The 16,265-nt window shown below is 36.1% G+C and overlaps 1 protein-coding gene across 1 annotated transcript in view; it reads left to right on the forward strand.

Moving 5' to 3' along the window:
• The window catches only part of LOC107688260 (CUB and sushi domain-containing protein 3-like), a 311,798-nt gene that overhangs the window by 229,307 nt on the left and 66,226 nt on the right, over positions 1-16,265 (forward strand). The window contains exons 50-55 of the mRNA XM_016485884.1: positions 2,349-2,537; positions 3,882-4,028; positions 5,796-5,984; positions 8,716-8,901; positions 9,932-10,126; positions 15,490-15,663. Coding sequence (XP_016341370.1) covers positions 2,349-2,537; positions 3,882-4,028; positions 5,796-5,984; positions 8,716-8,901; positions 9,932-10,126; positions 15,490-15,663 — 1,080 coding nt within the window. The remainder of the gene's footprint in view (positions 1-2,348; positions 2,538-3,881; positions 4,029-5,795; positions 5,985-8,715; positions 8,902-9,931; positions 10,127-15,489; positions 15,664-16,265) is intronic.

The raw sequence follows: 16,265 nt of genomic DNA on the forward strand, positions 1-16,265 counted from the left end.
CTATGAATTGCAATTCAGTGGCCAGTTCAAATCATCTTGGTACTCTAAAGAGAAGCAACATGTTTTTATTTTATATTCTTAACCAGCTTTGTATGTCAGTGCCATTGTGTTAAGTAGCTCTGCACATTGCTTTAAAATTATGCTCTACATAACAGTTTATTAATCTCAAAATGTTCTGATTGACTATGATTGAGTCATGTCACATTTTACTTTTAGTGAGAAAAGGCAAATTACTGCAAATCACAGGAAACGTGTCACTCCTCGTCATGTTGGGTAAAAGTAAATTATGAGGCAAGAAACCTTGATTATAAGGTTGACATGATAAGTACTCTTCAGGGGAAAAAAATGACAAAATGGTCTCTTTAGGTAGTTGCTTAAGCATAGAACATGGTGACAATGTCATGCAATCAGTTTTTTCTATATTTGCAGTTGATTTGTCAGATGGTGTTTTTGCCAACATGGCTCATTTGAAAAACATGCCTACCTGCATTTTTGCAAAACTCAAAAACATTCCTATACAATTAGTGATTTACAGCTGAAATTAACATTTGTAGTAATAAAACAACTATTTTTATTCCTTATTCACACAAATTATGATTACGGGGCCAGATTATCAGTTAATAAAGATTTTTTTCCACAATTCCTTGCCCAATACTATGTTATGACCTCAAAACACGTTTGAAATAATGAATAATATGTAAACTAATACATTTTGATGTTTGCATCACATAACTAGCTCCATATGTGGCTTTTCTAATGTAGTAAACTTGCTCGGAAGCGCACCTAGTATAAGGCAAGGCAAGTTTATTTATATAGCACATTTCATACACAATGGTAACTCAAAGTGCTCTACATAAAAGAAAAGAAAAAAAAAATACCATTTGAGTTTAAGTATTTGTTCAGCTGATTAAAGACTGAAGATTCAAAGATTGAAGGTTAAATCAAATAATACCTGAGCACAAGTGATTATCAGTTAAATTAGCCTTGGCAGTCAACTCAAGGAAATGCACATTTTGTAGACTCAAGAAAAATATAATAAAGACAACACACCTTGACATGCGGGCACAGATGAGTTCCAGGCCAGATAACCGAACTCAGTTCTCCTGCAGATGGCCATATTTTTCCCGATGAGCCTATAGCCACGGTCACAGGCCCAGCGGACGACGCTGTTGACGTGGCCGCCTGTCTGGCTGACCACAAAACCATGCTGCGGAGAGTCTGGGGTGCTGCAGTACATCGCTGCAGATGATAGCACAGATCATTAAACTCTCACACAATATTTACTCAACACATCAGCATCATCATCACAGATGAATAATTGGCAACACTTTACACTAATCATTAAAATCATTATTGTATAATCATGACATTCAATAAGATTCAATAATCTTTCATATAAAAGGAAGATTTGATATTGGTCTATAAGTTGCTCAATATGGTGTTATCAAGATTGTTCTTTTTCAGAAGGGGTTTAACAACTGCAGTTTTCAGGGAGTTTGGAAACGTCCCAGAAAGAAGTGGGGCGTTCCACTTCTAAGAGATCTGCTTCCAAACAGTTAAGCACCCTTTTGAAAAAATATGTGGGAAGTGTGTCAAGATAGTAGGTTGATGATTTAAGGTGCTGTACTATTTCTTCCAACATTTTGCTATCAATTTCTTCAAAAGCAGACATAGGATCTTCTTTTTGATATTGCGGTCAAATCTGTCTGACCTTTGCATAACTTGGGGATGTGCTAATCGCCTTCCTGATATTATTGATCTTCTCAGAAAAGAAGGAAGCAAACTCAATGCATTTGCTGTCGGAGAGCATTTCACTGGCAATCTGACTTGGGGGGGTTTGTCAGTCTCTCAACAGTAGCAAAAAGAGTGCGAGTGTTGTTTAAGTTACTGTTTATAAGGTTTGAAAGCACGATAAATATAAGAGTTGTGAAACACAATAAAAAGGCTCAGAGACTTGTAGAAGCATATGAAAATGTCACGTTTTCTTGAGCTTTATGTATGCTAACACTTTTAATTAGGCTTGGGGTCAGGTATAGTTTAGGTGGTGTGTTATTTTCAAATGCATTAATCTTTTAGCATCACACTCACATCACGTTTCTGCTGCGATACATGCAACAAACAGTTAAATTAAAAGTTGCCAGTTAAACATCCATCTGTTCCTGATGAAACTAAACACTGTTTTAGTGCCACTCAATGGACATTTCACTTTGAAAGTGTCACGAAACCTTCGGGAAGCAACATACTGTGATATAATTTTGCAGAAATGTCACGAAAAGAGACACGTTTTTCCATTGAGCCTGGGTTGGTTTTTGCACTATTTAACACATGGTCATTTGGTTACTTCTTAGTGCAATGTCCTGACAATGAAGTTCTGTTCGACTCGACGGGCGTAATCCTGAGTCCAGGTTATCCTGACAGCTACCCCAACCTTCAGATGTGCTCCTGGATGATCAACGTGGAGAAGGGCTACAACATCACACTGCACTTTGAACTCTTCCAGACGGAGAAAGAGTTTGATATTCTGGAGATCTTTGATGGTGGGTTTGAATTATTCCTCATATTCAGGCATCATCTGACAGCCCGTGCAACTGTGTCCCTGAATATTGCAGTCATTATTCTCTGGCCTGTCGTAACTGACGCTTTTCTTGAAAATTTGAAATGAAATTTGGAGCCTTGGGAATGTGTTTGAGAAATAACGGAGTTGCTTTTTTAGACCCATGACCATTACGAGATAAATATTTCCTATCCCCCTAAAAAAAAACTCATTTAGAACCAGCAGACATGCAAAATGCTGGAAAGATTCAAGTATTTCTTGATACCGAGGCAATGGCAAAGACAATTCGAAATACATTCAGAGCGCTAATTACTTAAGTGCTTGCAATCAGCAAATTACCCTATTACTCATCATTGATTGGATGCTCATTAATGCCCATGGCATTTGCAGAGTCCCAGTGGAATAGGAAGTGAGAAGCAATACCAATTTCCTTCTCTCAGGCCAGATTTTGTGTTCATGTTTTGCAGCAAAGCAATTTTTGGAGCTCTTTCCCTAGTGTCTAAAACTAAATCGGCTGAATCCCATCGGATGGACATTTCCACATGATGGATTTATTCTGATAAATCTTCTTTGCTCATTGCCACATATGGAAACTACTTGTTAAAGGAATAGTTCTCCCAAAAATGAAAATTTGCTGAAAATGTACTCCCTCAGGCCATCCAAGGTGTTGATGAGTTTGTTTCTTCATTGGAACAGATTTGGAGAAATTCAGCATTTCATCACTTGCTCTGCAGTGAATGGGTGCCTTCAGAATGAGAATCCAAACAGCTGATAAAAACATCACAATAATCCACACCACTCCAGTCCATCAAGCAAAAGTTTAAAGTTAAAATGCCCTAATGACGCACAGCTTCTCAATTCACATAATGCTAATTGATGGACTGGAGTCATGTGGATTACTTGTGGATTATTGTGATGTTTTAATCAGCTGTTTGGACTCTCATTCTGACGGCACCCATTCACTGCAGAGGATCCATTGGTGAACAAGTGATGTAGAAATGCTATATTTCTCTAAATCTGTTCCAATGAAGAAACAAACTCATCTACATTTTGGGTGGCCTGAGGGGTGAGTAAATTTTCTGCAAATTTTCATTCTTTAGTAAACTGTTCCTTTAAATTTCCAAAATGCTGCATTGATTCTGTTAGAATGTCAAAATCGAACCATCAGCGATGACATAATTTAATTCTGAATTGCATTCGGTCTCCTAAATTTGCAGTTTGCAAACTTCTTCAAACTATCCTTGTACATAACTTTAAGAACATTTCTTTGCTGATTTATTTACATTGGAAATGCAAACGTGTTTTATTTTGTTTTATTTTTTTGCAGGACCAAATATTTACAGTCAGAGCCTGGCTGTGTTGAGCGGAGATCTAAGTGTGCCCTTCAACATGACCACCACGGGTCACCAACTGTTTCTCCGCTGGTCGTCTGATCACGGCACCAACAAAAAGGGCTTTTGTATCACTTACGTGGGTGAGTATCAAAGTATGTATCCCCGATTGGTAATTCCTTTCAGTTCTATGTGTGTCTCCCGTGACCTTTTGTCTGTCCTGCCCATGACACGTTCGTCCAAGTCTGTGTCCCATCTGTCCATGTGTTTGTGTCCAAATGTTTGTGTATTTGTAACTTTGGAGTCAGGAAATGTAATAGAAGTTGCCTAAAACTATATAGGCCTAAAATTCTGAAGAATGTAATCAAATCATTAAATTTTACAGTACATTTTATGTAAGATGTCACACGTTAGGCATGTTTCACATCCTATAAGGTGAAAGGAAATATAAGGAAAACTGCAAACACCGGTGTGTGTTGAACTCCCACACTAGCCGGATTCCAGCCACATATTTTATGTAAATTCTGGGGCAGTGCATAAATAACATGCTCGATGCAAACACCAAGATACAAATAAAATTTCCAAAATGTGCATAAAAATGCACACTTGAGGTAGATAAATGTGCATACGCTGTCACATCAGTTCACGTTTGTGTGGCGTAATATATACAGAAAATAACCACATTGCATTACCACATATCAGTATTCTCTTATAAATATATAAATTGCAATTCAAAACTCCAGATCCAGGTTAAATTCAGTATACATGAGGAGAACTGCTTATGTCACCTGGTTTCAGTCAGACGTGAATTTAAACATGTATACAGAAATTTAGAAATGCATACAGAAAACATAAACAGAAAATAACCACAATGCATTACATATCAGTATTTCCTTAAAAAAAAAAAAAAGTATTTCAGTTGCAATTATAAACTCCAAATCTACACGCTAAATTCAATATACATGAGATGTGGAGGAGAACTGCTCAAATCGTGGTTTCAATTAGACCTGAATTGAATAGTAAGTGCCCGTCGCTGCATGTGGGATGTGCATGAAGCACAAAAGTGTGTTTTCAAACATTGGTAAATAGTTCAATCCATTATTTTACTTTATTGCAAAAGATGTAATGACATGACTGTGTGGCGCTTACGTGCTGCAGACACAAGAAGTGTAAAAGAAGCCGTATGCTGCTTTTAGATCCTCCCGGGAAACATTCAGCAGTCTTAATTATGATGTGAAAGAATAAAATACAGTAGATGCGTTGTGCAATTTCATATTCCTTTCATATTCCATATACCATTTTTTTTTGTGCTAAAGCAACAAAACGAAGAGCAAAATGTGTTTTTCAGTGTATTTATCCATTCTTATGTTACCACAGAGAATGGTGGGAAATGTAGTTTTGCTGCTAATGCTTTTCAACTCATAATCTGTATAGAATACCTCAATTCTTTCATTTACATGCCAACAATATGAAAAAAAAAATCTGGGCTCAAAGTTTCCCACTGGTGGTAATTTTTAAAGACTTGAATTTATTGTAACAAGACTTGAAGGCACAATTAGAGTAGAAATATTTAGTAAGACTTTATTGTTAATATAATTTATTATATAATATAATATGTAATTATTATATATATATATATATATTGATTCATAACTTGTAAATATATATATACTTTTAATATTTTAGAGCTGTTGTATAGCTCAACTGTATGTTAGTCACTAACACACATTAAATTATGTACTGCTAATGGACAATTAGTGTACATTGAAGATGTTTAAAATGTCATGATTATACAATAATGATTTTAATGATTAGTGTAAAGTGTTGCCAATTATTCATCTGTGATGATGATGCTGATGTGTTGAGTAAATATTGTGTGAGAGTTTAATGATTTGTGCTATCATCTGCAGCGATGTACTGCAGCACCCCAGACTCTCCGCAGCATGGTTTTGTGGTCAGCCAGACGGGCGGCCACGTCAACAGCGTCGTCCGTTGGGCCTGTGACCGCGGCTACAGGCTCATCGGGAAAAATATGGCCGTCTGCAGGAGAACCGAGTTCGGTTATCTGGCCTGGGACTCATCTGTGCCCGCATGTCAAGGTGTGTTGTCTTTATTATATTTTTCTTGAGTCTACAAAATTTGCATTTCCTTGAGTTGACTGCCAAGGCTAATTTAACTGACAATCACTTGTGCTCAGGTATTATTTGATTTAACCTTCACTGGCAAAACTCACAGCTCCGTATTGTACTTTTTAACATTTTTGTGCTTCATCGAGGACATTATATTTTATGCATATATAATATAGGCCTATATATAATTGTTGTTTTGTTTTCCTATAACAAATATTAGAACAGCAGAAGTGCTGTCAGGGGAAAAAAGCCCAAAGGGGCATGTTCAATTACCTTCACTCGAATCAAAAATAAACCGCCACTTGAAAATAATAAAAAAAAGAGAGCAAAACAAAATAATAAAGGGTAAATGGGTTACTGAGAAAGGATATGAATTTTGAGCAGATTTTATCACTATGACAAAAATGAAGGAACAGATGGTTCAAGATAGCAGGACCTCATTGTGTTATAATTCTGGAAATAAATGTACATTTTTTTAGGTTTTGAATTTGTAGTTTTTGAAGCGGTGGGCTGGTGCTTGCTAGATAAGAGATTGCCAAGTCAATATCAATATAATAAGTATAAATAAAAAAAAATGAAATGACAAACATGAGTAGATAACAGAAATTTCTATTCTGGTTTAACTATTTTCCTAAGTTTTGTATATTTAGGTAATTAATTCTTCTGAAGACACTAATATTCTCAGCTGTTTTGGCTTTTGTTGATATTCATTAGCGAGTATCAAGGAAACAACTGCATTACTAGAATATTTGATAAGCTTCTTTCCAGATGTGGCATTTTGTGTTCATTATGAATGTTGAGTGAGATTGAATGAGAATGAATTATTGTGCAAAGGCAGGCCGTGTCAGATGCCAGCATCACTGATCAATCATCTCTTTGTTTTCTGCTAATTAATACGGCTGAATGAGGTTTGCTTTCTGCTTAGGTTGTATTAGCATTAATACGAGCGCTGTTGTTTGGTTGGATTTATTTGATTAGAATTTTAGCACTCAGTAATTGGACAACCTATTGTGTTTCATCGCTGTATTGATTCCGCTTTGAGCAAACTCCAGTGTTTAAATACACATTTTGGTCATGCTGGTTAATTACAGCCTTGTTTGCTTGCACATGACCATGTTTAGACCTTCTATTCCACATGTGGACTTGATGAGGTCAAATACGGTGATGAGTCATTCCTGCTATGCTAACTTTTAAAATCAATGTGTTGTTGTAATTTAAGGAAGTATTTTTGTAAAAGCATGAATTTTATTAGTTAGCTTTATTAATAATAACTTGGTTATTTAAACAATTTCAAGATGCAAATGAAGAGCTACAGTGAGGGACTGTCAGTTAGTTTACATGCAAACGTTTTGAAGTAAATTGTGATATTTACCTTTTGAAATGTTCGTTTTCTGTGATTTTATCAAACATTGGATGTTTTAGAGTGACAAACCTAATAGCATCACAACATTCAACAAATCCTCTGCTAATATTTACTAATGTTTCTTTTCCCTCCAAAATTATGCTTCTTCCTGTCATTAAAGGGGTGGTTCATTGCGATTTCACTTTTTTAACGTTAGTTAGTGTGTAATGTTGCTGTTTGAGCATAAACAATATCTGCAAAGTTACGAAGCTGAAAGTTAAATGCAAACGGAGATATCGTCTTTTAAAAGTCTGGCAGTTTAATGCCTACAAAAACGGCTGGTAGGGACTACAACAAGTTACTTCCCGGGTTCGTGACATCACAAACCCAGATAAACCCCGCCCTCGGGAAAAGGCAGCAAAGGGAGCGAGGCCATGCTGCACTGCTTTAGAGAAGAGGAAGAGAAAACTAGGGGTGCATGTAAAAATCTATTCATATATGAATCGCGATTCTGTCTTCTAACGATTCTAATTATAACGATTCTAGTTATACCCTGTGTAAACAAAGACACTAAGTTTTAATCCAATGCAGTAACATTAGCAAGCATTTTCAGCAGGACGAAAAATCACAAAATGAGGGTTAATTCAACATATATTCCACATTCTACATATATTCTAAAATTCTACAAATTAGACATTTCTATTTCTAAACTGGCTTAAACTAACTGTATCTTATACTTACTCTCTAATTGTATTATTATTTGTCTCGTTGTTGCATTTATTTGAACAATGGAAGCATTATTACCTTGTGTGTAAGCACACATTCGGCAATCAAGCTCTTTCTGATTCTAATATGTGTATATATGTATAATTTGGGGTGGACAGAACTGAAGAAGGATTGGAGAAAAATTAAATAAGTCTTGGGGGAAATAACAGTTTATTATACATTCACATTATTTACATTTGCAGCTTCACCGTCTTTGTTTTCTCTTTAAATCCATACTTTGGATTTTCGTTTATCCGCGAGGCGTGTAATGCAAGCCGCGTATTTCCACTCTGAAGGCAGCACAGCATATAAAACTTGACAAGTGCATTTACAAAACGTTCTTCGTGCTGGAACTTGATTTTCAAGCACGTTTAAAGAAATGTGATGCAGTGTTTTGCAGAAGTTCCAGAACTGCTAACATAAAGAGAATCCAGTTTGTTTTTTGGTGGGATCAGTTCTAAATAGGAACTGATTGTTAATTCCCAACTCCTCTGTATGCTGTTTTTCATGCAAAACAAAAGGAAGGTGAACTAATTTCATGTTCTTTGTTGAGGTTTTGATGCATAGTGAGTCTCATCTCATTGTCTTTTCTAGCTGTGTCCTGTGGGCCGCCCGTGGCCCCTGTGAATGGAGGCATGCTGGCCGCTGATTATTCAGCAGGAACACGAGCCACCTACTTCTGCAACGATGGCTTCCGTCTGTCCTCTAAAGAGGTGACCAGCACCGTGTGTCAGGCTGATGGCACGTGGAGCAACCACAATAAAATCCCTCGCTGCACAGGTGAGACAGACGTCCTGGTTTCCAATCATCAAAACATTTAAGGGTTTAATTGTTTGTATTGATTATGTCAGTGTGCTATATTAAAGACCCTCATGAAATCAAAATAGAGATTTTTTTTTAAGAAATTAATGTTTTTATTCAGCAATGATGCATTAAATTGATCAAAAATAAAGATATCTATAATGATGCAAAATGTTTATTTCAAATAAATTCTGTTATTTTGAACTCATCATCAAAGAATCCTGAAAAAAAATGTATCATGGTTTCCACAAAAATGTTAATCACCACAACTGTTTTCAACAATAATAAAAATCCGAAATGTTTCTTGAGCAGCAAAGCAGCATATTAGAATGATTTCTGAAGGATCATGTGACACTGAACACTGGAGTAATGATGCTGAAAATTCAGATTTGCATCATAGGAATAAATTACATCAGTAGAAATCAGTTATTTTAAATTGCAATAATATTTTGGAATTTTACTGTCTTTATTGTATTTTTCATCAAATAAATGCAGCCTTGGTGAGCTTAAGAGACTTTATTTTAAAAATCTTGCTGACCACAAACTTAAGGGGGATAGTTCACCCAAAAATGAAAATTTATAATCATTTGTTCTCCCTCGACCTGTATGAATTTCCTTCAGTTGTTAAACACAAAAAAAATATTGGACGTGACCTAGGGTGAGCACAAATGAAGATAGTTTGAAGAATGTTGGTAACAAAACAGTTGACGGTAGCCATTGACTTCCATAGTATGGAAAACTTTACTGTAGAAGTCAATGGCTACCGTCAACTATTTGGTTACCAACATTCTTCAAACTATCTTCATTTGTGTTCAGCAAAGGAAAGAAACTCATACAGGTTTGGAACAAATGGAGGGTAAGTAAATGATGTCAGATTTTTTGTTTTCCCCTTAACGGGTACAGTGCCAAAAAAAGGCTCAGATAGAGGGTGGAAAATTGTTGTGTAAAGGTAAATTGCATTTGTAAGTGTCATACAAACATTTTAACCATGCTGCTGATTTCCTCTCAGTTGTGGTGTGTCCCAGCATCGGCTCCTTCACCCTGGATCACGGCAAATGGAGGATCGTCAATGGCTCTCGTTACGAATACGGCACTAAAGTGGCCTTTACTTGCAACACTGGCTATTACCGGCTCGGCCCCGCCCACATTCACTGTACGTCCAATGGGACGTGGAGTTGGAGGAACGAGCGACCTCGCTGCAAGAGTGAGTTATGCACTCCATTTGTTACTCAAACATTAATGCTGTACATATCATGACACGCACAATTCCCAGGCCTTGTTAGTCTGGCCGGTTTTTAAGGTCAGAACTGAGCAGACAGCAAGACTAATGATTTTGTCAATTGTGTCCTGAAGTGTGAAAGATTAGCAGCTTGTGCGGTGCTTTACTGGATACACAGAATCCGGGGGCATTTTCTGCAATTTTCCTTGCAGATTTCTGTGCACAATTGTGCAGAAAGGTTTTTTTAATATTAAAACATGGCATAAGAAAATTAATATTAGTCTTTTTTTTTTTTTTTTTTTTTTTTTTAAGTGTTAATTGAGAATGTTGACTTCAGTTAGTTACATGCATTTTGTTTACTGTTGGCTGTAACAGCTTGCCAGAAAATACTACTCATTTAGTGGGTTCATGAGGCTGAGAGACTTTTCCCATAATTAACATAAAACATTTAATAAAACATTTAAAAATAAAAAATAAAATATTTTAAAATAAAACATTTCCCATAATTCTCAGTGGCTGCACGAACATGAGAAAATGCATATAGCATCAAGTTTCCATCCACAGATTTTTATTTTGGAATCAAATCAAATATGCTGGATGCAAATGTAAATAATATGCGCTTTTTTTTTTTTTTTTTGGCAAAGTGCACATAGACTTATGTATAAATTTTGCATGCACCGTTAAGTTGCAAGTAATTTATTACATTTAGTGGCTTCTTCAATGGCTTCTCATTCCATTTCCATTATTATTTTTCAGCAATTTTTCAGAATGTGATGTTTTTGTTGGAAATGTTTCTTTAATTGTTTTTATAATATTCTATTTTTATATTAAGTAAATTCAAAGCACTTAAATAGAAACAATTACACAAATAACTTACTTTTTTTGCACTTTTGTCATGGATTTGTTATGGATTTGTCAGGACATGACAAAATAATAAGGAAATATGAAATTGTCCTAAACCTCCTTTGTATTTTGCAGTTATGTCTTATGAAATCATAAGTAGTCGTTTCCCAGGAGACTTTATATGGCGACATCACAATAATGAAACACATTTGGCACTGTATATTTTCCTCTATAAAGGCTGTTTAATGGAATAGTTCACCCAAAAATGACAATTTGCTGAAAATGTACTCTTCACGCCATCCATGAGTTTGTTTCTTCATTGGAGCAGATTTGGAGAAATTTAGCATTACATCACATGCTCACTAATGGATCCTCTGCAGTGAATGGGTGCCGTCAGAATGAGAGTCCAAACAGCTGATAAAAACATCACAATAATCCACACCACACCACAGGACTCGCGTTTTACCCAGCTGCAACGGTTTGAAGTTAAAATGCCTTAATGATGTATTAGTTTCTTACAAACACAGTTTTTTACTTCATAAGACATAACTGATGGACTGGAGTGGTGTGGATTATTGTGATGTTTTTATCAGCTGTTTGGACTCTTATTATGACGGCACCCATTCACTGCAGAGGATCTATTAGTGAGCAAGTGATGCACTGTAATGCTTAATTTCTCCAAATCTGTTCTGATGAAGAAACAAACGCCATCTACATTTTGGATGGCCTGAGTGCGAGTAAATTTCCAGCATATTTAAATTTTTGGATGAACTATTCCTTTAACATGCAATAAAAAAAAAAACAGCTGAATGAGCTACAGTAGGAATCCCGAGTAAATCCAGTTGTTTTGTTACTATCGCAGTCCTTCATCGGCAGGTGCCGTCCTCAGATGGTTGAGTTATCAGTGTTGTGCGTCTGCTGTAACTACAGACGTGATGAATGTGTTTATGGCTCCCATATGAGAGGCACAATCTAAACATTAGAGGCGCTTTATGACCGATAGCGTCTGACAGGATCCTGCACCCTGGCGAGAAGACTGCACCGTCGATTTTCAAAAACAACAACAATCAGAGTGAAGATGATAAGTTGATAGCAGATGAAATGATGATGCCGCTGTGGTTTTCCTGCACCAGTAAACGCTCCTGAACAGTGTATCACATATATATAATACATCCCTGATATCCTCTCAGCTCAAACTACTTTGAAATTATTCCTTCCCAAGACGCAAACTACTCTTACAACCACTTTTAAAGTAGTAGTTAGCTATTACTGGCTAGTTACATTGACGCAGTTTAAGTGGCCGTATCTTTTTTAAATTTCTGTACGTTTCTGTAACATTTTTATCATAAAAAGTGATCATAGATTACTTCTACTTTTAGTTAACTATTTGTTGAGATAGTTTTCTAATTTTGGTCTGCATTTCTTCTCTAGTGTTCAAATGTCTAAACAGTCAAGCTACACTTTCAAAGGAAAAGTTAGCTTTTACTAAAGCAGTTTAAGAGCTGCATCTTTTTTCAATTTAACAATCAGATCTTCTATGTTTCTGTAATGTTTTAATCTTAAACATAGTCCAGTTTAGTTAAAGGATTAGTTCACTTCCAGAATAAAAAAACTCCTGATAATTTACTCACCTCCATGTGATCCAAGATGTTCATGTCTTTCTTTCTTCAGTCGAAAAGAAATTAAGGTTTTTGATGAAAACTTTCCAGGATTTTTCTCCATATAGGGGACTTCAATGGGAGCCAACAGTCCAAAGGTCCAAGTTTCAGTGCAGCTTAAAAGGGCTCTACATGATCCCAGCTAAGGAATAAGGGTCTTATCTAGAAAGGCAATTGGTCGTTTTCCCCCCCAAAAAATGTATAAACTTTTTAACCACAAATGCTCATCTTGCACTAGCTCTGCAATGCGCACACGCGACTTCACACATTGCATAATCCCTTTCAAAAAGTCACACGTCACGTGTGGTGTCTGTGTGCTTCGGTTCAGAAAGGCAGGGTAGGGTGAAAAACTCCATCTCGTTTTCTCCTCCAACTTCAAAATCGTCCGACATTGTTGTTTTACCTTTTTTTGTAAGGGCGTGAAGTCGAGCTAGTGCAAGATGAGCATTTGTGTTTGAAAAGTATATAATTTTTGTATTTTTTTAGAAAATTATTGATTGTTTCGTTAGATGGGATCGTGTAGAGCCCTTTGAAGCTGCATTGAAACTTCAGTTTGGACCTTCAACCCTTTGGCTCCCAATGAAGTCCACTATATGGAGAAAAATCCTGGAATGTTTTCCTCAAATTAATTTATTTTCGACTGAAGAAAGAAAGACACGAATATCTTGGATGACATGGGGGTGAGTAAATTATCCAGAAATGTTTATTCTGAATGAATCCTTTAATTAGCTTGCTACTAAACTTGCTACTAAATTCCTCAAATGCAACTCTTGAGTATTGAAGCTTTAAACCTGCTAAATGTTTTTAAAACTCCATTCAGAAGTCAATTCTTCCTGAGATATGTTCCTCATTTTTGTGCATTTCATCTGTGCTGGTTTTTTCTCCCTCAGAGGTGTAAATCCACAGTGAAAATGTGAATCAATTAACAGTTAAGCTATTCTTTTGAAGTAATAGTTAGCTTTTACTAACTACTTAAGTTGAAGCAGTTAAAGGGAAAGTATTTTTTAAATTTAACAATCAGATTTATGTTTCTATAACTTAATTGTAAAATGTGATCAAATATAGATGATTGCTTCTACTTTTAGTTAGATAGCTATTTGCTACTAAATTCCTTTGAGGAAGGAATAGTTAGCTTTTACTAGTTAGTTGAAGAAGCTTAAGGGAAAGTATATTTTTAAATTGGTAACACTTTAGTATAGGGACCAATTCTCACTATTAACTAGTTGCTTATTTGCAAGCCTATTATTAACATATTGGATGTTTATTAGTACTTATAAGGCACATTCTGCATGACCATATTCTACATCCCTAATGCTACCCAATACCTCAACTTAACAACTACCTCAGCTTGCAACTTTAAGTATTGAAGTGAACCAAGTAAACATTTTAAAACTGCAATTTATCCATTCAGAAATCAGTTCTTCTATTATATATTATAGACATTTTCCTCATTTTGGTCTGCATTTCTTCTGTTTTTTTATTTATCAGGGGTGTAAATCACAGTCCTACGAGTTGTCTTTAAGGTGTGTGTCGATTCATTCTGTTCTCTATTGCCTTTCACTGCAGTCATTTCGTGTGGAGAGCTGCCCACTCCTCCTAATGGAAAGAAAATTGGAACGCAGACAACCTTTGGAGCATCCGCTATTTTTACCTGCAACTCGGGCTACATTCTGGTGGGCTCGACTGTTTTTTGTAAGGGCGTGAAGTCGAGCTAGTGCAAGATGAGCATTTGTGTTTGAAAAGTATATAATTTTTGTATTTTTTTAGAAAATTATTGATTGTTTCGTTAGATGGGATCGTGTAGAGCCCTTTGAAGCTGCATTGAAACTTCAGTTTGGACCTTCAACCCTTTGGCTCCCAATGAAGTCCACTATATGGAGAAAAATCCTGGAATGTTTTCCTCAAATTAATTTATTTTCGACTGAAGAAAGAAAGACACGAATATCTTGGATGACATGGGGGTGAGTAAATTATCCAGAAATGTTTATTCTGAATGAATCCTTTAATTAGCTTGCTACTAAACTTGCTACTAAATTCCTCAAATGCAACTCTTGAGTATTGAAGCTTTAAACCTGCTAAATGTTTTTAAAACTCCATTCAGAAGTCAATTCTTCCTGAGATATGTTCCTCATTTTTGTGCATTTCATCTGTGCTGGTTTTTTCTCCCTCAGAGGTGTAAATCCACAGTGAAAATGTGAATCAATTAACAGTTAAGCTATTCTTTTGAAGTAATAGTTAGCTTTTACTAACTACTTAAGTTGAAGCAGTTAAAGGGAAAGTATTTTTTAAATTTAACAATCAGATTTATGTTTCTATAACTTAATTGTAAAATGTGATCAAATATAGATGATTGCTTCTACTTTTAGTTAGATAGCTATTTGCTACTAAATTCCTTTGAGGAAGGAATAGTTAGCTTTTACTAGTTAGTTGAAGAAGCTTAAGGGAAAGTATATTTTTAAATTGGTAACACTTTAGTATAGGGACCAATTCTCACTATTAACTAGTTGCTTATTTGCAAGCCTATTATTAACATATTGGATGTTTATTAGTACTTATAAGGCACATTCTGCATGACCATATTCTACATCCCTAATGCTACCCAATACCTCAACTTAACAACTACCTCAGCTTGCAACTTTAAGTATTGAAGTGAACCAAGTAAACATTTTAAAACTGCAATTTATCCATTCAGAAATCAGTTCTTCTATTATATATTATAGACATTTTCCTCATTTTGGTCTGCATTTCTTCTGTTTTTTTATTTATCAGGGGTGTAAATCACAGTCCTACGAGTTGTCTTTAAGGTGTGTGTCGATTCATTCTGTTCTCTATTGCCTTTCACTGCAGTCATTTCGTGTGGAGAGCTGCCCACTCCTCCTAATGGAAAGAAAATTGGAACGCAGACAACCTTTGGAGCATCCGCTATTTTTACCTGCAACTCGGGCTACATTCTGGTGGGCTCGACTGTACGGGAATGTCTGGCATCGGGTCTCTGGAGCGGGACGGAGACACGCTGTCTCGGTAACACCAGAAACCTTCTCTCTTTCAAAACATCACCACACATTGCCATCCTTATAACCTTTTAATGGAGACTGGGTCCTGAAAGGCCATATGAGGAGTTCTGTGACATTTAGTCTGGATTTCCATAGCAACAGTGGTTTTAATTTTTTTGCTTATACTGTATGCAGCACCTGTATCGTCACATGCAGATAAAAGCTCAGGTATACAGCCTAGTGAACTGCCTATGTAGGTACAGAAGCGTCATTATTATTCCTTCTTAGATACAGTCTTTTGACCTTGATGGAGAACGCAGTCCCATAATACACTATGGTCTTTCTCAGTGGAAGAATATCCATCTAAGATGATGGAAAAGATGAGAGAATTAAACAGATGTCATTTAATATTTATAAGTATCTTTTATTCAAAAAGCGTCATTAAATTTACATGCATTTTATGCTTTCGGCACATGCTTGTATCCAAAGAGACCTACATTAAATTCAAGCGATACGTCTTTTGAGTTCCTGCATTCCCTTATTAAATGGTATAATGTTAATACACCAACGTCTCTAGGTTACGTATGTAACCATGGTTCCCCGAGGGAACGAGACGCTGCGTCGAGATTC

The sequence above is a fragment of the Sinocyclocheilus anshuiensis genome, unplaced genomic scaffold (genome assembly GCF_001515605.1).
Source record: "Sinocyclocheilus anshuiensis isolate Anshui unplaced genomic scaffold, SAMN03320099.WGS_v1.1 scaffold1162, whole genome shotgun sequence".
Taxonomy (NCBI): Eukaryota; Metazoa; Chordata; class Actinopteri; order Cypriniformes; family Cyprinidae; genus Sinocyclocheilus; species Sinocyclocheilus anshuiensis.